Source organism: Vigna unguiculata, chromosome 6 (genome assembly GCF_004118075.2).
Source record: "Vigna unguiculata cultivar IT97K-499-35 chromosome 6, ASM411807v1, whole genome shotgun sequence".
Classification (NCBI taxonomy): domain Eukaryota; kingdom Viridiplantae; phylum Streptophyta; class Magnoliopsida; order Fabales; family Fabaceae; genus Vigna; species Vigna unguiculata.
The window spans coordinates 19,169,932-19,193,826 of NC_040284.1; the positions used below are offsets into that span (position 1 = coordinate 19,169,932).

A 23,895-nucleotide genomic window follows, 5' to 3' on the forward strand; every position below is an offset into this window, starting at 1 on the left:
AAAATAGTCATCCTTACTCAAGAATTGATAATATCCATTGAGATAGTATTATTATGGTCAATCATAGCTTTCGAAATATCCATTATTTTGAAATTTAGAACTCTCACACTTTTATTTTTAAAATGTGTCTCAAAATGGTAAGGAAGGAAAGTGTATTTAAATTATTCTTTGTCACAATTTTCAAGTGATGTAAGACTATTAGACATACTAGAATGGACTTCCATGGTCAATCATAGCATTCAAAATATCATTCATTTTGAAGTTTGGAACTCTCACAATTTTGTTTTTAAAATGTGTTGCAAAATAGTAAGGAAGGAAAGTATATTTAAAATGTTCTTTGTCTCGACTTCCAAGTGATGTGATATTATTAGACATACTAGAATAGGCTTCGAGGTCTAATGGGAATGAGATTTCATCTTCAGAACCATTTTTCTATTCTCCTCGTCGGTCGAGGACTTAGGGAATAAGGGTTCATCTTTGAAATTACTTTTTCATTCCCTTAGGGAACAAAGAGTCATATTTGGAACCCTTTCTCCATTCCAAAGATGACGTCAATGTTTTGACCTCAAATATGTTGAGATAACATCATTTCATATGAATTACCACATCTGATGTATTGTTCATTTTGGAGCTCAAAGCTCCATTATGATTTTGTCCTTAAAAGGCACCACAAAGGGTTAAAGGACGAATGTTAATTTAAATTTTTGTTGTCCTAAATTTTTAAGTGATGCGAGACTATTAAACATTTATAATCTCCCAATCAAGGTCCAAAAGGAGCATGACCATGTTTCCATTCCCCTCAATTGAGACCTAGAGGAACAAGGGTTGGTCTTTGAAACTTATTTTTCCATTTCCTAGACAAGGTCAATGTTATAACCTCAAGCCTATTGAGATAAAATCATTATGATCAATTACCACATATGTTTTGGAGTTTAAAGCTTCATCACAACTTTATCTTTGAAAGGTGCTTCAAAGGGTTAGGGAAGGAAGGTGCATTTTAATTGTTATTGGTTTGAACTCCTAAGTGATGTGAAATTATTAGACGTACCAGAACAGACCCTCCAATAAAGGTTAGAGGAGAATGAGAGTTCGTCTTAACAATCACTTTTCAATTCCTCTCAATTGAGTGTTAAGGGAACGTGAATTCATTTTTGGAATCACTTTTCCATTCTCTTGAAGAACAAAGTTTGTCTTTGGGATCTTTTTTCCATCTCCACGTACATTCCAGTGTTATGATGTCAAGTCCATTAATAAAGTATCATTTAAGTCAATTATCACATTTGATGTATTACTCACTTTGAATCTTAGAACTCCATTACAATTTTTTAGAAGACATTTAAAAGAATTAAAAAATATATATTTAAATTATCATAAACCCAATATTCAAAATTTATAAGAAAATCATAAATTAAAAATTGCATTGTTTGATATAATATTATTTCTTAGCATAGTAAAAATTTAAAAAAATAGTCACAATTATATAACTAATTTAAAATAATAAAGGTTTATGGTGAAAGATAAAATTACTTTATATTTAATTCTAATAATATATAATTACTTTATGTTTTGTTTTATTATTAACAAAATGAGAAATGGAATGATAAATTTAGAGAAAAATAGGAAAAAAAGAGAGAGGGAAATAGAATAAGAATGGAAAAGTTAATAAGAATGTGAAAAATAAGTAAAGGAAAAGAAAGTGGAAAAACAATGCCCAAAAATCTCAAAACTTTACATAATATAAATGATGAATCAGTTATAAAAAATTAAATCATAATAATAAATAAATATAGAATAACTGCACATTTAATATCATAATCCATCGTTTAAATGAATATTGTATTGTAAGAAAGATTATTTGAATGTATACCTCTCATTCATCTTTAAAATCACTTTTTTTTATTTTTCTGACAAATAAATGTTGTCTTTATATTCTCTTTTTCATGTCTACGAACTAATGTTCCGACCTCAAATTCATTAATAAAGTATCTTTTGAATCAATTATCTGTATTATTCATTTTAGATCTTAAAATTCCATTATAATTTTCCTTCTAGAATCAGAAAAAAAATTACAAAAAAAATATTTAAATTATCATTAACCCAATATTCAAAATTTATAAGAAAATAATAAATATAAAAATCAAAAATTAAAAATTTGCGTTGTTTGATATAATATTATTTTTTAGCATATACAAGTAAAATTTTAAAAAATATAGCAACAATTATAACTATAGAACTTAAAAGTGATAAATGTTTATTGTAAAAATAAATTACTGTATTTAATTCTAATAAGATATAATTACTTGGTTTTGTTTTATTATTAACAAAATCAGAAATGAAGTGATAAGTTTAGATAAAAATAAGAAAAAAAGGGAAACAGATGTGAAAAAAAATAAAAGAAAAAGAAAATGGAAAAATAATGCTCAAAATCCACCAAAACTTTACATAATATAAATGATGAAATAGTTATAAAATATTAATATCATAATAATAAATAAATATAGAATAATCGGTCATTTAATATCATAACCCATCATTTAAAAGAATGTCGTAATAAAGAAAAATTGATTTGAACTTGTGTCCTCTTATTAACGGAAAATGAATATAAATAATCAAGTCGATACATTCAACTCTCTAATTTATATACACACATAATTAGTAGAAATTAATTACTTAATTACATAAAATTAATTAACTTAATTATAAGAAAATAATTCTAAACTTAATCACAAAAAATAAATTAGATTAATTACAGGAAAATAATTCCTATTTATCAAATATCTTATGTAAACTATATATGTTATGTTTCTTGCATCAAACATTTTTTTTGGTCAATACACCACTATATGAAGTATATTCTTCAGCCATATTTTACCTGCAGAAAACATCCTAAATAACATGCATGTCCTTACTTTAAAATAAGGAAAAAGGCAATACACACAATAATTTATTTGCTCCAGAACTTTTTATGACATATAGCAACACACAATAAACCAATAACAATAGATAAAAGGTCTATCGGAAAAAAAAAATTATTGTTCTGTACATTTAAATTCTCTCAAACTACTACTATATTGAAAAGTAGAGTTAATTTCATAAAATTAATTTATAAAATAAAATTTATATTTATTTATATATTATAAATTTATCTTATTTTTTTTCGAATCTAACCTTCTCATGTCGAATCATATAATATCAAATATGAAATTAAATAATTATCAATAGTCATGATCTAACAATGAATTATATAATAAATCTAATAAATAATAAATTTCATTGAAATAGACTATAAATAACTATAATACTATTGAATTTAACTCAATTCGAAGTTTTTACTCGCTTATATAATTTAACTAATTTGTTTATAAAGCTATTAACTGGAATTTTTTCTATTTTAAATATAAATAAAAAAACTTGTATAAATTATTGTAAAAAACAATATATTTTTGTCAAATAGTAATAGAAGATATTTTGTTTAGAAGTAAAAGCAGAAAGTGGTGTTATGAAGAGTCCAAAATAATGAGAAATGGTCCTACTCTTGCCTCTACCAACTTGCCCTTTAGTTTCACCATTAAATACTCCTTCTAAGTTGTACCTCCAATAAAGTTATTATAGGGTTAGACAATTTTAAAGTTCAATAAATTTTATTAAGGTGACACAAATTATGACTATAGATGACATAATAAATAATATATTGTCCAATAATATTGATCTCACCTTAATTATATTTTGAGTCTCTATGTATTACAACCATAAAGGATCAAAAAGCACACCTAAGCTAATTGATCATATAGTGCTCATAAGAAAATAGATAAAGATGCAAAAACTACATAATTAGGTACTAATGACCTAATTTTTGTAATTAAATTTAGATACCATAGCTGAAATTAAACGTGAAAGTTAGTTTTGTATTTTATTATATTTTCAATATAAATTGTTTAACCTTATTAATTAGTTAAAAGTCCTTCCAAACATAGTTCTTTTAAATAATTATTACGTAAATTAATTATTTTAATCATATGATGACAATTTATTTACATTTAAATGATAAATTTTAATTATAAGAGTATATTCAGTTTGTAATGTTGAATTGGATTTTAAAGCAAATCAACCACCCTTTATTTTTTTTTATTTTTTATATAATTTTTTTAAGAATTTAAAAGGCTCCATTAAGGAAAGGAGTGGTGTTAAGAGAAGTTTCCAAGTCAAAATCAATGACACCAATGAAGAGGAAAGATTCTCAACTAATTGCCATCACTGTTAGGCAAGCAATCAAAGCCTCTTTTCCATTCCCTTTAGATATTTTCATTTTCATATTACATAATATTTCTCACAAATACAATTTTTTTTTTAATTTTGAATTAAAAACATATAAATTTCTTATATAAAATGAATTCAAATTTCATTGATATTGTCGTTTTAATAATTCTTCTCAAAAGACATGTTATAACTGAATTTTATATTCAACTTTTTATTTGTCTTTGAAATAAAGATAATTATTTTCTTAATAAAAGAAAGTACTTTTTTGCATTGTCTCCTTTCAAACTTTTATGTAAGAAAATGAATTGCAGAAAGTTTTGTTTTGGTGATTTCAGTATTCATTAAATTGAGCAATAATATGTGTGGATAGTACTGTATACTTTTACAGTTTTATTCAAACTCAAATTATTATATATATGATAATTTTGTTTGTTAATTTTCTACAATAATTAATGGGAAAGTTATATTAACAACTATTCTTAATTTAATGCAAAAACTTTTTAACTGTGAATAAGTGAGTTTAAAATCTAACAAGAATCCCTACTAAGCAAAGCAAACACTGTTTACAGATACATTCGAATTATAAGTCTTCACTCTGGAGAAACCACAACCACTAACTTGAAATAAATATCATAAAAATGATAAAATATTTTGCCAGACAAAAACTTTATAAATAAAATTAATATATATTTTCTATTGTATTAAAAAGAAGAATTCATGCAAGTGGGGTTTTATGTGTCACATGTCAGTAGCTTTTTTCCTCTCAACATTTACTCTCACTTAATTATTATTATTATTATTATATTATTATTATTATTATTATTATTATATATATATATATATATATATATATATATATATATATATATATATATATATATATATCCTTGTTTTTCTTTATGAAATTAGTTTAGTTTAAACTTTTCCAGTATGGTATAAAATCCACCATTGTCGTTGTAGAAGTTTCATATTGGGAATCAGTGTTTTCTAATTAATCAAAAAATATTTTAAAAGGTATTTTTCAACACTTTTCTTATTGTTAGTATTTTCCATTAAAATTTTGCTAACAATTTCATTTCATTTGGTTTAAGTAACAACATTTTCTTATAACTTTTTAACCATAGAATATTGAATATTAATATTTTAAAATAACATAATCGAAATTTTGATTATAGATTTTAATTTTACATTTTTTAATAACAATTAAATATTTAGTATCTTAAACACACACACATAAAAGATCATCATTAGGAGTTACTTTTCAAGAAATATATTTACGAACCTTAGCTTCAAAAAATTATTTCTAAACATTTTTCTTAAGTTATAAATAAACTACTACCATTGAAAAGTTATACTTTCAACTGATTATAATAATGACATTTATGTATTCAACTTTTATTTGTTATAAATTTTAATTACAAATAAACATTTTTTGTACATTAAAAAAATTACAATATTATTTTTGTATTTATCAATAATAAACTTGAATAAAAAGCCAAAATCTAATTAAAATTCCAAGCTTAATTAATTTGTGTATATTAAAAAACATTCATTAACTATTGTTTTCTTTTTAATATTCTATATATGCACACAAAAATATTAATTCACTAGACTCATAATTAATAAATAAAAATTTCCAAATTTAAATAAAAGTCAAAGAGAAATTGTTTTAATTTAACATAAATAGTAAAAATATTTCTTTGAATTGTTTTCTTGAAAGTATGACATAAATTTAAAGTAGTTTAATATTTAAAGTGTGTACATTGACTTACTTAAATTTTTAGACATATTTTGTCCATGTTATCTATCTATTCATTGTTTTAATATATATATATATATATATATATATATATATATATAACATTTCTAACTTATAATTTTGTATTAAATAATTATTTATATACAAATTTTATTAAAAATAATAATAATAATATAATTATTTATGTATTTTAATATATTTTAAGTAAAATTGAATTTTATATAAGTTTTTGTATATATAACCATATAAATGAAAATTTTAATTAATAAAAATAAAAATAAAATTATTGAAATGTTCAATATTAAATTTTATATATATATATATATATATATATATATATATATATATAATGATTTTGAAATTTGAATACAATAAGGTAGTCCAAGTCAGAACGGAGCACGTGCCTGATACCAAAACAACGGTCCAGATCATGGAGCAATCACCAAATCCAAGGGCTCCAATTCATCCATGTGAACTCACACTTATCGACTAACAACGGTCCACAACGTGCCACATGTTCTCAAGATAGAGCGTTATTAACCCTTCTGATCCAACGGACCCTGCTCATTACCTCCCAAACAAACACTCCCGTTCCGTTTACCTTTCCCCAACCACCCGGAGGCGCCGTCATCGCCGACCACCATATCCAGCTTTTCCAATACACCCACTTCGACTTTCACACAAAATTATACGATTCAGTGATTTCATTTCTTGAAAACTTCGTTTCAACAGTGCTTCAAATTGACGCATCGTGTCTCGGATTTGTAACTTCTCATTCATTCCCAATCGAATTTGAAATTTCGAAGGAAAATTCACGAAATCTCAGTTCCATAGTAGCTTCTACTACGAAACAGTGCTTCATTTCCACGCAGAACAACCAACTCAAATCGATTCGTGACTTCGATTTTCAACTCCTCGTTCAATTCCGGGAACAAATTTGAAAGTCCGAGGTAAACCGCACCAAGTACTGAATTTCAGATTCTGAACAAGATTCTGTTGCGAACAGCACTTCAATTTCACGTGTAACAGAATCAAACCATTTTGTGGTTCGGAGTCTCAGTTCAAATCCATTCCCAATCGTCCCTTGAATTCCGAAAAGAACCGCACTGACGACTCAATTTTCATACACTGAACAGCGAACAGTACTTCAGTTTCACGTGGAGCGAGTCAAAGAGATTCAAATTGAGTCCAAGAACTCGTCCACAGTGAACTCCGATATTTTCCTCTACTGATTTCGTGATTCGTTTCATCTTTCTCAGCGATTCATCGAAACCTCGCTGTTCATCGATGGCGGACTCCGACAACGACTCCGGCGGCACGCACAACGCCGGCAAGGGCAGCGAGATGTCGCCGCGGGAGCAAGACCGGTTTCTGCCGATCGCGAACGTGAGTCGCATCATGAAGAAGGCGCTTCCGGCGAACGCGAAAATCTCAAAGGACGCGAAGGAGACGGTGCAGGAGTGCGTGTCGGAATTCATCAGCTTCATCACCGGCGAGGCCTCCGACAAGTGCCAGCGCGAAAAGCGAAAGACGATCAACGGCGACGATCTTCTGTGGGCGATGACGACTCTGGGCTTCGAGGACTACGTGGAGCCTCTGAAGGTCTACCTGCAGCGCTTTAGAGAAATGGAAGGAGAGAAGACCGTGGCGGCGCGTGACAAGGACGCGCCTCCTGCTTCCAATGCTACCAACAGTGCCTACGAGAGTGGTAGTTATGGTGCTGGTGGGATCATGATGCATCAGGGACACGTGTACGCTTCTGGTGGGTTCCATCAAGTGGCTAGCAGTGGTGCTGCTATTAAGGGTGGGCCTGCGTATCCTGGGCCTGGATCCAATGCGAATCGGCCTAGATAGATACAAGCGTGCCATGTGGCTCGTTCTATTTTACTGTGGTTATTATTTTCATAATTCAAAAAACAAATAGCAAGATTCGTAGTGGTTTTTATTGAAATTAATAATAATAATAATAATAATAATAATTACTATTATTATTATAATAATTCTGAGAGAGTTGGTTTGTATTGTGATTATATAATAGATGATTGTATGGCCATTATGTATAGTATGACACTCTTCTAAGTCTTAATGCCAACAATCTAACACTGATTTGATTGTTGTATCTATTGAAATAGTGTTTCTTAGTACTGTGTACCCAAATGGCCAAATTTCACTTTTTTTTTCTTATTGGCTATGTGCTTTTATTCAAACTCTTCGGTCTTTGATGTTATCATTCATCTATTGGTGTTTGTTTGTTCATAAATAGCAAGTTAACAACAATCTTTTCTCCTTTGCAAATGTGGTAATAATTGTGACCACTGTGTTATGAAATAAACACTAATAATATTTATGTTAATTGGTAAATAAATATGGTGGAAAGATCTTACTAGCATGTGATTGGTATGAGAATATTGAGAGAGTGGAAAGAAACACAGATGAGACTTGCTGCTACCTTTTTATCATCTAAATGTATAAAGCTTTACTCTTCTAATCACAAGCATGTGAAACTAAGATTTGTTGCTTCTTTGTTCCTTTGCCCTTTCTATGTGTACATGGTTCAACAATAATTTTATGCATTATCCAGACGCAAGAATAAAGTCATTCTGATCATAACAAACCTTTCCCACTTCTTTCCCATCAGAATTTATTCCTCTACAGAAAAAAAAAAAATAGCATTGCACCTATCATTGATTTGAAGTTGAGTAAAGATCTTTTAATTTAAAATATAATCTTCGTTTTCACTTTACTTAACAACTCTATCAGTATCTTTTATCATAAAAGACAGAATGTAAAAGCTACATGATGTATTAATGCATACCTAGCTTTTACGTTTGAAATTGTGTTCTTGATGAGGTTTCGTTATTTTTTCTTTATACTTTTTTTTTGTCATAGTTTTTCTAGATACAAAGATTTGTATGTATCTAAAGACAACATTCTTAAAACCAAAACAAATATAACTCAGTCAACCTGGAAAAGGAAAAGTTAAATCTGGGAAACATGATAAGGGAAACAGAATAATAATACAATAAAGAGCATAGATAACCAAATCCCCATAGAATATATACCAGTAAATGTATCAACTCAAAATGAATCAATTGATCAAATCAATCATCCTGGATTGCCACTATTATTTCTATGGTTTAACAGTAAAATAAAAGACAGCTGATAAAATTGAAAAGGTCTCTCCGATGTACTGAAAGAATACTAAAACCTAGACATAATATAATACAATACTGAGATAATTGTATTCACTGTTCATAAAAGAGTGACGCCTATTCATATAGAGAATGCAAAAAGCATGAGATTCATGTATGTTTTTAGTATAGAAGTAAAAAATAGGCAAGGAGAAAAAAAAGAAGACAAATAATGGTTTTTTTTTTTCTTCTGTAATCGATTTTAAAGACTTGAGAGTAAATATTTAACCTCAAAACGTATAAAAGGATTACTCCAATAACCATATAAGCGAATCTTTTTTAAGTAAATCCTGTATTGTGCATATATAGCAACTCTCCTTTCAACATTAATATTGAAAAACTTATAAAAACCTTATAAATGAAGTTCATTAAATAAATAATAGGTATGGGACTCACAAATCTGGTTTTACAAAAAATTGTATTCAATAGATGAAAGTATTAAAGGAAGTGTCTAGCATTTCTCCATATGATTTTTTTAACAAACTATATCCATTTGAAAAGTGAAAAAAACTATTCATTTTCAGTGTATTAAAATCATTCAAGGTAAAGACATCAGACATCAACACAACATGGTCTTCCAATTCCCAATTTTCTGGTTTCAATATACTGGATAAACAACACAAGACCATAAAACAAAACTGGAGAAGGATTCTACCTTTATCAGTAAAGTTAATTTCAATATATACATGAAAACATGTACAATTCCCCAGCTTTAAATGATTACAGTGATCAAAATGGTTAGCTCTCTACATCATACACAATATTTGCATACTATACCACTATGCTAAAAAATATAAGGAAAAAAACAACAAAAAATGGTGGGGAAAAAAAGTATACAACAGTCAGCCAAGTGGTGGGGGAAAATGATACAACAGCCAGCCATGGGTAAAAAATGATACAACAGCCAGCCAAAAGGTGGGTAAAAAATGATACAACAGCCAGCCAATCGAAACAGCACATTATCAGCATCCTCTGCTAAATCCTAGTACATATTTCAAACAATAAGTTCTAAACAATCTACCACATTTCAGACTTCAGCAAGTTAAACCCATTACATCAACATGATGGTTTAATTAATCATGTGCTAATAACGGAAACATAAGTTCAAATCAAAAGCTAATACTTCATAGCAAAAGTTCCACTTCTCAATGTAAGGAAAGAATTGTCATGACTTGAATCCCCCACATTGAAGATGCTTGATGCCATCACAACCCAGAGTTTGCATGAACAGTTTCCTTTCTCAAAACAATTGTCCCTACATCACGCAGAAGCCCACAATAATGCAAATTGTTGACAATTCAGAAGGCAATAACAGAAAGTACATAAAGCAGGTATGATTCATATAAAGTAGAAAAAAATTACATCCACAATTCAGTTAAATACGCACAGATAAACTCGGTTAAAAAATTACCTCCGAAATTCAATTAAACAAGCACAGGTAAGGGCAAGACTGAGGATACAATACATTTACCCCAGAAATAAACACATTTTAAACATTGGAATGCTGCAAGCCAAAAGCGTTAGACCATAGAATTGCCTATAACTTCAACATTTATTTCAAGTACCGATGTGATAATATCTAAAAATGCCTTAGAGGGAGTGAATGATGCACGATAGTTTAGGATAATGGTGTCAACTTATTTTGGGGATCTTTTCTTGATGGCAATTAGGACCGATAAAAATAAATGCTTTTATCTAATATTTATTAATTTATTATTTTCCATAATATGATTAGGGTTCGCATGTTAAGAATATAGTACATAGTTTAATTTACCATATTGAGGTAACTGCTATGCCTTTTGCATCAAACCATTATGTACACCATATCAATCCAAGAAAATACAATTGAAAATCACCTTACTTTCTTTTCTTCATTCTCTGCCTAAACTACATATACTTTCAACTTGATATCAGAACAAATACAACCATAGCCAAAAGCCATTATTTTTTCACTCATGTTCCGAAACAATAAAAATTCTGAACTCTCGGAATTGGAGTCAGCCACACAAATTAAGAAATGTCATAGTATTCTTTCAATAACCAGTTCTTTAGATATGCAATCTACATCTAATTGAGTTTCATTTTCCATTGGCCAATCAAAAATTCCAGGCAATGAACCCCTCGTTTTTCTTCCATCCATGCTACTTTCTCTCTCCTACCACAGCCGACCCTATGATTTTCACCCATAAAGAGTGGGTTTCAGCTCCAACTGTCCTAACCATCATCCATGCCAATCCCAACTCATTACATTCCTGGAAGGTCAACTATTGCCCAAGCTACAAGTACTACAATCCCCAACAAAGTTCTATCATTGTATGCTTCTGTCCACATGACTGGTCGTAAAGGCATCCATCTCTCTACCTTTATCCAATTTCGCAGAACTCATTTTACATTTACATTACTTTCTTCTTTAGTGTTCTAAAATGCATGCCTCGACTAACTGGCTATAAAGTAGGATGTTTAATTATCGGTCCTAAACATATGTCCTACTAGGGGCTTCAATTCATAACTGGAATATTGATTTGAACCAGCTTGTATATTAAGAAGTCATCCGTGGGGTGATTGGGTGATCTGTTCAATCAGTTAAAACCATAGCTAAAATTTCAGAAATAAACCGTCTCCTAAATTAGCGCGATTGCTGCCACTCCAACCAACATTCCACTGCAATAGCAATCGCTATTGATAACGTAGTTAAAGACTACTTCCTATTATTAATCATTTTAAGATATAACTGAAATTATCTTTTTGTCCTTCCCTTCTTAAAACCATAATTCAAGTTTCAACAATACAAATCATTCAAGAGCAGCCCTAATTTCTGAACCTTTTCATACCCATGTAAAAGATCCTGATTCAAGTTTCAACCATCCAAACCATTCAAGAGTGGACATAATTTCTCAACCTTTTCAGACCCGTATCAAAGGTCCTATACTTCAGCTGAGGATAGGTATTCAGTAAGGCAAGAACTAATGAAAACTACATCTTAAACAAATATTTAAGAAAACTATATCTAAATACCTTAGCAAAAGTGTTCAAAAATATAGTCCATTCCATTTAGGAAGTTAATCTCGGTAATTTAAGTGAACACAGAAAGTGACGTAATTATAGACCATTTGAAGCTTGTTTATAAATTTTATGTTTGTCCCAAAATCATAATTTCTTCAACCAAAGCTATGCAGCCAAGTAGCCACAATACATGGAACCATATAAAGACATTCCATTCTGAATATAGAACTTTGATATAATACAACTGCTTATTCAAGTGTAGATACCCTACCTATTAGAACAAAATCTTCATAAGGTTATGTTACCAGTAAAAAACGTAGGGAGGAGAGGAGATAATAATTGGACTGGATGGTACAGCCAGGGAAACTAGTAACTAGTATGCACATGTAGAAGATAGACAACCAGATTGGACTATAAACATAGCAAAACCCTGATTAGACACTCCTTTAGTTTGCGTAATTAGCTCAACAAGATAAAAAAATACAAAATGAATAATCAACAAATGTAGGGCGAGTAGAAGACAACATGTTGATTTCCATTCCATCCAGAATCCGTAGTAAACAACCATCTGGTCCAAACGAAAGAGTTATGAGAGCAATAGAACCTCATACGAGGGATCACAGAAGGGAAAAATACCCAAATTCATTTGGTGGAACTCAGGCAGAACTTAAGGCAAGGATGCTCACTAGAATAAAGAAATGCACACTTCACAACACAAGAAAGGAAATTTTAAGTTCAAAAAATATTTTTAATCAAGATACATAGAGACGTTATTACTAGATAAGAAGGGACAACGAGTTCTCTAGAAGAAACCACAATGCAGAATGAAAAAAAAAAGGAAATCACATAGTAAACCCCAAAATAAATGTCAGAAGTGAGGAAAAACATCACAACACAAGCATGATACAAAAACAAAATAAATAAAATGATATTTAAAATTATGAATTTCTAACAAAACCTCAAGTTACATATTCATAGGCTTGTTGGATATAGTTTAGTTATCCTATTTCATAAACTCTTACTTCTGTGTTCAGTATTCTTCTCTAGATTGGTTTCATTCATCTACAGTAAAATCTAAATCACAGCTTACAATTAGTTCAACATCAACGGAGAGTTTATGAAAGCAAACAAGTAATCCAGCGGAATCTAAAAGTATACATCACAATGAACATACCATGCAGTAAGATCATATCACAAATCAATATCCAACAACAAAAAAAAAAAGATAAAAATTGAAGTCTTAAACTAACCTTTCTCAACAAAGAAAGAAACCATGCTCCTAACAAGAAGCGATCAGAACAAGTGATTGAAATAAAACAGCTGCTCAACAACTTCTGGACCAAAGAGAATTCAAGCAAATGGCAAATCCTTAATTTGAGATACTTTTTTCCCCTCACTCAACGGAAACCATTCGTAGAAATCACGAGCAGCATGAAAGTTATTCAGAAGTAAGCCGTCTCCTCTTCCCATAATCAGCATCTCTCGGCCTAGAATGGTGTTCCTCCTCCTGTGATAACCGTGATTTGCTGTGTGTCCTTGATGACCGTCCCCTCTCCCACTCATCATCATGCTCTGCTTCCCCATCTCTATACCTATGATGATCTGCATATCTGTCCCTATCTTCTCTGTGTCTGTCACGCTCACGGTGATCCCTTTCGCGGTCGCGGTCACGATCTCGAGAACGTTCACGATCACGGTCACGAGATCTTTCCCTGTCACGATCACGGGACCGTTCTCGCACAGTTTCTCTATCATCGCGATGTCTTCTTTCAGACCACTCAGGATCATGGCCCATATCTTTCTCCCTAGGGGCATCTCTCTCATATCCTTGATCTCTATCATCCCTGTACCTTCTCTCAGAAGAACCAGACCAGTCCCTTTCTGAACCTCTATCTTTCTCCCTCATAGGCCACCCAGCTCTATCATGACTCACTTCACCATACTGATGGTCAGATGCAGCTTCCTCCCCATAACTTGACTCTCCAGCCTTCCCACCACCAGGCTCTTCCCCACCCCATCCACCCATATTTGGATCTGACCACATCCCCATGTTAGGACCATCCATGCCTGATGTAGGCATCATCCCCATACCATTAACTGGCATCCCTCTTCCAAAGAATGCAGGATTAACATGAGGTGCCACTCCAGGCAAACCAACACCTCCAACACCAGGGAATGATGGTAAAATCCCAGAAAATGGAGGGGTCGGAGCACCAGGAAAGCCTCCATAGCTACCCATTCTACCCATTGGACCACCAAAAGCAGGATCAAAACCCTGACTCATCATTGACTGAGGATGCAACAGTGGAGGGGTACCACCAATACCCTGTCCAAAACCATTTCCACCGTGACCCATTATACCTCTACCACCCATCCCACCACCCCTATTCCTCATTGGATTCACAGGCCCCCTATTCCCCATACCAGGATTGTTCCCTCTTCCCCAATTACCTCCTCTCCCATAACCTCTATTCCCATCTCCTCCTTGGTAATTACCACCTGTAGAAATATTACCCCCACCAGGCTTAGCCCCCGAATCAGAAGGCCCCCTCCTTCCCTGTTGTGTAACAGCAGATGGGTTCATCTGCTGATTCCTGTTTATCTGAGCCTCCCCCATTTTCTTAACTGTAAAAGGTGATGCAAACGCAACAACACAAGGTCTCCCGTTAAAAACATGACCATTCATTCCCTCCTTGCAATTTGTTGCAGCAGAAGGGTCAAAAAACTCAACTTGACAATACCCCTTTGACTTCCCGCTAGCCTTCTCATCGAAAAACTTCACCTCCTTAACAGGTCCATACTTACTAAGCTCAGTTTCCAGTTCGGCATCAGTGGTCCACCAATGCAAATCACCAACAAACAATATAGTACCACCAGAACCAGCAGCACCCCCACCTCCCCCTCCAACTCCTCCAGTACTAACACTATTAACAGCACCCACACTGTTTCCAACACCATTCCCACCAACCCTATTAGCATTTCCTCCTCCTCCTCCTCCACCACCACCAACACTACCACCACCTTGACCTTGTCTCACTATACCCTCATTTCCCACACTCCCAACAACTCCAGCATGCGGTTGTTGTCCAATCCCCTGCACTGCAGCACCATCATTACCACCCTGGTCTTCAATTTCACTCAATTTATCAGATTGATGCCCTAATTCAACCCTAATTCCACCTTTGGCACCAACATCGTTTGATCTAAACCCTTGATTCTGAAAACCATCAACTCTCCCAGAAGTCCTAGATTCCACAACCCCGCTTCCACCAGCGCTAACCCCCTCTCCACCGCCACCGACACCCGGAATCGAAATCCCAGCGGCATCAAGAACAGGCGGAGGCGGCAGTGGCTTCTTGTCCTCGACATCCTCGTTTCGGAACCCGGAATCATCATTTTTGCGCAAAGATTGAAGGAACCCTTCGCCGACGTTGACATCGTTGTATAGATCCTCATAATCGTCGTCTTCCTCGGCCAAAAACCCATCGTCAGCGACAGCAGAAATAGCTTCGTTACGGTGGAACTGATCCATGGGATCGCCGCCGCTCTCACCGTACCCTCCCTCGCCTTCGTCCATTCTTGGGTCTCTTTCCTTCTTCAAATTAGGGTTTGCAGTGAAGAGTGAGACAAAAATTGGAGTACAAGCATGCGGAAATGAAAACGCAGCGTAGCAAAGAAGAGAGAGAGAGAGAGTATGAGATTTGTTTAAGAACTAATATTAAGTTTAATCACAATCTAGAGAATGCTCTTATTTCATCTCAACTTCCCACCACCAAATCTTCTTTAGAGACATACCTAACATTTCATATTTACACACATCAACCATTTTCACTTACTATCACTTCAAAAACATATGATTGTACCATATATCACAACATTCATTTAAAATTTTTTTTTTTTTTACAAGAGCTAAAGTAATATTTAAATTTTAGATGAATAAACTCTTTTAACCTTTAAATAGTACACATAACTTGGTTTGGTGGTTGAGTAAAAACATAAAAATATCAATTGCTCAAATTGTAAAAACATGAGTAACTTTCACGTTTTTCAATATTTGTCAATTTTTTTTAGATTTATGTACTATTTGCTTTATTCATTTTCTGATATATTTGTTCCTGTTTGGTTTAGGTTTATCTCACTATTTTTTTTCTTTTTGTCAATGTACGATTTCGTTCAGCATAATAAAAATTAATAACAAATAAATAAATAATAATAAGTAATACTTTTATTTGAATTTTTTCTAAATAATTATACGATAATAATAATAAATAAATAAATAAATAAAAAAGACTATTTTCATTTTTTATGTATCTTCTTTTCACACTTTGTTTTAGTCCAAAATATTCTATCCACAATACTATATTTTTTTTTTCAATTAACAGCAGTCCAAAATTTTATATTCTTACCCCCCACTCTACTATGCTTTGTTCTTTCTTCACAATCAAGAAGTTAATGATGGGATTCTAATATTTAGAAGCAAAATCTGTTTTAATTTTTGAATCGCTTTTTCTTCAAGGATATTTGATTTTGTACTCTGATTTTATGACCTCTTTTCTAGATAAAGAAAACAGTAATATAATTCTAAGCAATATCTCTTTTACTAATTAGAATCATTTTTCATTTTTTGTTACCACGTTTGATTTTGTGCTCTATTTTTTATGTGATTTGATTCCCATAATGTGATAATATTAAGATCAATTATTGCCTTTTAATTTTCTTTATAATCAAGACTGATTTTATCACGATATTACATTAGATTTATAATTATGTGTATATAAACCCATCAAACAAAAGAATTAAGGGAATCGGGAGACCTCTCTCTTACCTTAAGCACACAATTTCTTTAAACCCTCACATATAAAAAACTCACTCACCTTCTATCACCATCACCACCACGTGCTTCTTAATGTTCCAACGCAACTATTTGTTTGCTCAATTAGACTGCAAATCCAATATCTTGTTCAGGTTCACAAATATTAATTCTTGTTATTTTAATGGATTTTTGTTGAGAATTAGTTATGATCTTGATTGAATTTGATGTTTTCACCATTTTTTTCTCGGTGGAAAAAACATTATTGTCATGCATTTTGGGTTCATTAGTTTTTATAATCAATGCTGCTTGTTAATTGATTGCACTGGGTTGCCAGCGTTGTTGCATGAATAAGTGAAAGATCTCATGTTTTAATATTTTGTTTGTTATTTGCATAAGTCCCGTTTTCTAAATATTATTTTGGTTGGTCCCACTTTTCTTTTTCTTTATATGCCATGATTTTGTTTGTATATATTAAGTTTTTTTTTTAACTCTTTATTTAACCTTTTACAATTGATAAAATAATATGTTTAATCCTAAATATTATTTCTTAATCTTTTATTTATTTGTTTATTTTCCTAACATTTTCATAAATTATGGATATATACTAGTCACATTTTTTTGGATAATATCTTATTTTAGAAGTTTTTTCTTTAAAAAAAACAAATAAATAATTTAAGTACCTTTTAACTTTTAAAAGATATAAGTGTTCTAGTACTTAATACCTTCGTTCTTCTATAAGATTACTAAAAAAATAAAAAAAATTCAAATATATAAAAAAAGTTAAAATACATTTTTGGTCCCAATTTTCATTAATTTTGTTCAATTGGGTCTTTTTTTGCTAACACCGTTTAAATCATTAACGGCCATGAACAGTAACTGCCACGTGTCACTTCGTGGTTTTTTTGAATTTTTTTTATTTATTTTTATTTTTTAAAAATATTTTTTAAAAGTTTTTTAATATTTTTTAAATAGACACGTGTCAACCCAGGAGCGTGCCACGTGTCACTTCGTAATTTTTTTGAATTTTTTATTTTATTTTAATTTTTAATTTTTTTGAATTTTTTTAAATGTCCACGTGTCAATCCAGTAGTGTGCCACGTGTCAAAGTCAATATTCTATATTCAATTTGGTCCCTATATTTGTTATTTTTGTTCAATTAGGTCCCAATTTTTGTTAACATTAACCAATTTGGTCTCTATCGAAGATGTGACCAAATTTAATTTTTATATCAAAGTTATAATTATGTGAATTTTAATATATTATATAAAAATATTTAATAAAAATGTGAATTTTAATATAAAAATTAAATTTGGTTTTAATTTCGAGAGGGACCAAATTAGTTAATGTTAACAAAAATTGGGACCTAATTGAACAAAAATAACAAATATAGGGACCAAATTAAATTTAGAACATTGACTTTGACACATGGTACGCTATTGGATTGACACGTGGACATTTTAAAAAAATTTAAAAAAAATTTAAAAATATTCAAAAAAACCACAAAGTGACATGTGGCACACTCTTGGGTTGACACGTGTACATTTTTAAAAAAAATTAAAAAGTTTAAAAAAATTAAAAAAAATAATAAAAAAAATAAAAATAAAAATAAAAAAATTCAAAAAATCACGAAGTGACACGTGACAGTCACTGTTCATGGCCGTTAATGATTTAAATGGTGTTAGCAAAAAAGGACCAAATTGAACAAAATTGACGAAAATTGGGACCTATTTGAACACAAAACCAAAATTAGGACTTATTTGAAAAAACTTGACGAAAATTGGGACCAAAAAGGTATTTTAACCTAAAAAAAAGACTATATCAACTTTTTCGAACAAATTATTTTCAAACAGTTTTTTCATAAAGAAATACGTGACTCTGATTGATTCTCCATTATGGGGACCGTGCCTTTGAAGGCAAGGCAAAATCTCAATTTGGTACCCTTATTTCTAAAAGTCTCAATTTGATCATTTTTTTTGTTAAAATGTCTCAAATGTGTCCTTTCTGTTAAGTTGGACTAGACAGCGTTAACTGAACAGTGATATGGCAAAGTTGACCAGTGGTGGAACAGTGACGAGGAATAGAGCACAGTGATGTGGAAGGGGAATTTTTTTTATAAAAATAATAATTAAGTTAATTAGGATTAGGGTTTTTAAACGTTAGAGAAATTGGGGATTCTGTCATTCGAACCTTCGTATATTTGTCAGTAAACTTAAATATATTTGTAGTTTCTTAAATTTCAGTTAATTTTTCAATTATTTAATATAAAATTGATATTTTTAAAATTTTCTGTAATTTGAAAAAAAAGTTAGTTTTGTTCACACATCTCATACATAAACATGATTCAAATAAATGAAAGAAAAAAAAAAACACAAATGTGGGTATTTGATAAAAGAATTAGTCTTTATATTCTATTTATTAAAAAATGCATAAAGTTATCTAAAAATTAAAAGAAACAAAAGTATTAGGGAACAAAAGTTATATATTTAATCATTTTTATTTACACGTACTTCTGTGGTGCTTTAACATATACTTGGATTAGATACCTGTGCTGAAACCATGGTTGGTAATGACATGAAAAGGGACATCACAGGTGGACAAAGGAAGCGTGTCACAACAGGTCAATTACATCATATACTTATTCTTCACAAAATCATAGAATGAAAAATAAAACAATTTATCATCATATGCATAGAGTAAAACACATAAAAATTAAGTTAAAAATCATTCGTTATCCTAATTTCAGAAGGTCACATTGTGTACTACCAGAGACTTACGAATTATTTGATGACATTATCCTAATTTCAGAAGGTCACATTGTGTACCAAGGTCCACGCCAACATGTGCTAGAGTTCTTTCAAAACATGGGTTTCAAATGTCCTCCTAGAAAGGGAATTGCTAACTTTCTACAAAAGTAACTTCTAAGAAAGATCAGCAACAATATTGGTTTAGAACAGATGAACCTTACAGATATGTTTCAGTTCCAGAATTTGCAAAGTCTTTTCATTCGTTTCACATAGGAGAACAACTTGCAACTGAGTTTAAGGTTCCTTATGATAAGAGCCAAACCCACCCAATTGCCCTAGTTAAAGACAAGTATGGTATATCAAATTGGGAACTACTGAAGGCATGTTTTTCGAGAGAATGGTTGCTTATGAAATGTGACATGTTTGTATACGTATAGAGGATAATAAAAATGAAAGTGAAAGTGTTCATGGTAAATATGGAAGTAATAAGAGTGGTGAAAAAGTTTTTAAACATGAAAGTGAGTTAGATAAGGTGGGAGAGGCTGGGAGAGGCCGAAACTCAACCTTTGTCAAGTTCGAATGAGAGAATCCCCAATTTCTCTGATGTTTAAAAATCCTAATCCTAATTTAACTTAAAGATATCAACTTAAGATTTTGCCTCCAAAGGACCAAGGAGATGATTAAACCTAAAATTAAAGATCATAACAAAAAATGTTATAAAATATTCTCTTTTTTATTTCTTAAGTTTTTATTGCTTTTATTCATTTTATTTTTAATTTAAAAAAAATTAAATATAAATTTATTATTTCTGCTTTCATATTGAAAAAAAAAAATCATCCTATCTAATACGGTACAACATGTTTCTATCTCTTGAATCTTTCTATAACATTATTTAGAAACATAAAAGGGAAAATGACTAATCGTTTTTAGTTGTGACTTAATTATGATAATTTTCTTTTTAGTAATCATGCTCTTAATTTTTAATTAGATTTTGACAGTTTATTTTTAATCATAAACTTTATTTTTTAAAAAAATAGGTATATATAAAGTTAAGAATATTTTTTTAAGTGATAAAAGTGAAACTACACGTAAAATAAACATTACAAATTCAACTTCTTTGCTAGATATTATTAGAACATTTCTTGTGAACAAATCTATCTTTTAAATTGTAGTAAACAAGAAAAAGATTAATTTAAAACTTCAACTTCAATGTTTTATCGTTGATGCTCCTAATTAATTAATCAATTTTGAAAATTTTATTGATCATTTGAATTGTGTTGATCTTTAACAAAAATAGAAATAATCAAAGTATTTTATAGTTTATTGATTGCTTAATTCATGGTCTTCTTGATTTTGTAGTTACAACAAAGAGATAACTTTTTTATAACAAAAATATCAAAACAAGATTATGATATATATATATATATATATATATATATATATATATATATATATATATATATGATTATTTTGAAATTATTATTGAATTATGTGTTATTTGAAATGTATTGTTTTGGCTCTCTCGGTGAAGATCCACCTCTTAATTTGGCTAAAAGATGGGATTGTCTAATAAATATACAAAAACTTTTGGATGAAAAATAAAATATTTGTTTCTATTTATCAAAAGAAACAATAAATTCATGAATTGAGAAATCTTCACCTTTTGTTTTCTTACTCTTTTAACTTATTAATCCGAGTTTGGCAAAGACATTCTTAAGATATTATGTCGAGCTCGTTCATAGAGATAAAGGAAAGTCCTATATGCAAAAACTTATATTTATAAGAATTTGTAAGTAATAGGAAAGTTACCGACCGTAGTATAACCATATATTTATTACATATTTATAGTCTTTTAAACCCGTAAATATAAAACATATCTTAATTGATTTTATCATTATATTATTAAATAACAGAGTCACATATAAATGACTTATCATATAATTGAATCACATATCTCACGATATTAAAAACGAAACTCATAGTGATTAATTATTAATAAAAATTAACGGAATTAAGTTTGTACAATAAGATTGCAGTTTTTTATTTATTATACTAAAACAAAAATATGTATACTATTTATTTTTATATGAAAATGAGTACTGAATAAATTATTTATTCTTATTTAAAGATTTTATGCAAAAGTTATTTATATTTAAACAATTTTCCTATGACCTCAACTTACATCAACAACACACAAATTAACTAAGAGCAAGCAGAATCCAAATAAACAAATTGAGAGGAGAAATTGAATACGCTGTCGATGATTGGAGGAAGAATTGGAAGAATTGGAAGAACAACACCAAGTCAATCAGAATCGAAGATTGCCTACCAGTATTTCACAATCTAACTTCGCTTAGGAGATCAAAATATATTTCAGTTATTTATATATTTTTTAACAAAATGTACTGTATATAATTATTTTAAACAAAATATATTAAGATTGAGTTAATTAAAATTAAGAAATTAAATTCAATTTTAAATGAAATATTGAATAGACGATGTAGAAAAATATAATAGTAGATATATAATATGATGAACGATATATAAAATTGTTAAGTAGACCCTATAAAATACCAAAGTTAGACTATACAAAAGATATGAAGAGTAGACGATATAAAGTAACAAATAATAAATTGTGCATATAGATGTAATAGTAGATTCTTTAAAAGTACAAATATTAAATAATAAAATAAAATATACACAGTAAATGATCGAAAACTACAAAATGTAGACATACATAGTTTTTTACAAAGGTAGACTCTGCTATTAGAATCATTTCTCCATAGTTTTTTTGGAATTTTAAATTTAAATTTTGTTACCATACTTTTATACTTTTTTACAATTTAGAATTTTAAATTCAAACTTTATTACTTTATAATTAACTTAATTAGTGTTTTTGTCCTCTAATTTATTGATTTAGTTCATTTTGATCATCTTATTATTTTTGGTTCAATTTGGTTCTTCAATTCTTTAAAAATGTTGGATTTGATCTTTTTCATTAAATTAATGTTAACACTATCTCCGTACATGTCTCATGTCATTTTGTGAAATTTTTATTTTTTTATTTTTGTTTTAATTATTTTTTATTTTTATTATTTTTATTTAAAAAAAACGTATTAAACAAATGACCATATATAGAAGTTAGGCATTACAAACAACTAATTGAATGTAGTTAGCTACTTCCTTCATGTTTCTTTTGTAAGTTTATATATATATAATGGTTGGTATGTATCTCAAAAAGAACATCCTTTGTTGTTAAACTTGAAAATATCTTCCATTACGAATCAATCATTATAGATTACCACAATCACTCCCCGAGTCAAATGATCATGTTACACCGTTTCTATTCACTACTCACAAACATCACAATCACACAATCATGAGGAAAACACATCATAAAAGAGACACATAATAAGAACAACCAAATGGTATGACAAGCAGATGAATAAACAGGAAACTTTTGATTGGTTACCAGGGACAGTCAAATTATATTTTTGAAGTATAACAGACAAAAATCAAATGTCTTGTTTTTTACTGCACACAATTCTAAAGAATAGGAAGTAAAGAGAAATGATGAAAAGAAAATGCAATCTAGTGTAAGGTTTAACGTATGTATATATATATATCTTCAAATAAACATAATATAATCCTAGGAAACACATCACATGTCTATTAAAAAGAATACACATAACTACTTAATTCTGGATATCCCACACCTGAAATGATTATTCCCTGATACATCATTTTTTTCTTTTTGATATCTATATGAAAACCAACACAACTTTTGAAGTAGAAAGTATACAGGAAATAGAAGCCGATATATATAATACAAGTGTTACCAACATTCCTTTCAACACTCTTATTGATCAATTTATTAAAATTTACAATATCATAAATTAAATTTATTAAGGGACTAGACTCAATTTTGTAATTTTCAATAAACTCAATAACAAAACATGCTAGAAAGAATATGTTTAAGTGTGCTGCTATAATTTCTTTATATATAATATAAATTTTTTATAATAAACTGTATCATGTTGTGATCCTCCCATTGTCAACTGTTACATTCCATTAGACCATATATAAATAAGACAGGACTATAAAACAAGACTGGAGGTGTATTCTACC

At 30.0% G+C, this 23,895-nt stretch overlaps 2 protein-coding genes across 3 annotated transcripts; one reads left to right on the forward strand and one right to left on the reverse strand.

Annotated features, from left to right (window-relative positions):
• The first annotated feature begins 6,379 nt into the window (after positions 1 to 6,379).
• Positions 6,380 to 8,200, forward strand: LOC114186523 (nuclear transcription factor Y subunit B-3-like). The gene is made up of 2 exons (XM_028074449.1): positions 6,380 to 6,966; positions 7,276 to 8,200. The coding sequence occupies exon 2, from the start codon at positions 7,304 to 7,306 to the stop codon at positions 7,868 to 7,870; it is 567 nt and encodes a 188-aa protein (XP_027930250.1). The 5' UTR covers positions 6,380 to 6,966; positions 7,276 to 7,303; the 3' UTR covers positions 7,871 to 8,200.
• Positions 8,201 to 9,863: 1,663 nt separating this feature from the next.
• On the reverse strand, positions 9,864 to 16,001 carry LOC114186944 (uncharacterized PE-PGRS family protein PE_PGRS54-like). 2 transcript variants are annotated; one of them, XM_028075026.1, is made up of 2 exons: positions 13,461 to 16,001; positions 9,864 to 10,462 (listed from the first exon to the last, which is right to left on the reverse strand). In XM_028075026.1, the coding sequence occupies exon 1, from the start codon at positions 15,785 to 15,787 to the stop codon at positions 13,649 to 13,651; it is 2,139 nt and encodes a 712-aa protein (XP_027930827.1). In that variant the 5' UTR covers positions 15,788 to 16,001; the 3' UTR covers positions 9,864 to 10,462; positions 13,461 to 13,648. The 2 variants fall into 2 exon arrangements, with proteins under 2 accessions (XP_027930827.1, XP_027930828.1); XM_028075027.1 differs by lacking the exon at positions 9,864 to 10,462 and adding an exon at positions 11,005 to 13,272.
• Between the last annotated feature and the right edge of the window lie 7,894 nt (positions 16,002 to 23,895).

Excerpts from the sequence above, each read along its gene's own strand:
- LOC114186523 (XM_028074449.1), top strand. The coding sequence starts at position 7,304 with ATGGCGGACTCCGACAACGACTCCGGCGGCACGCACAACGCCGGCAAG.
- LOC114186944 (XM_028075026.1), bottom strand. The coding sequence starts at position 15,787 with ATGGACGAAGGCGAGGGAGGGTACGGTGAGAGCGGCGGCGATCCCATG.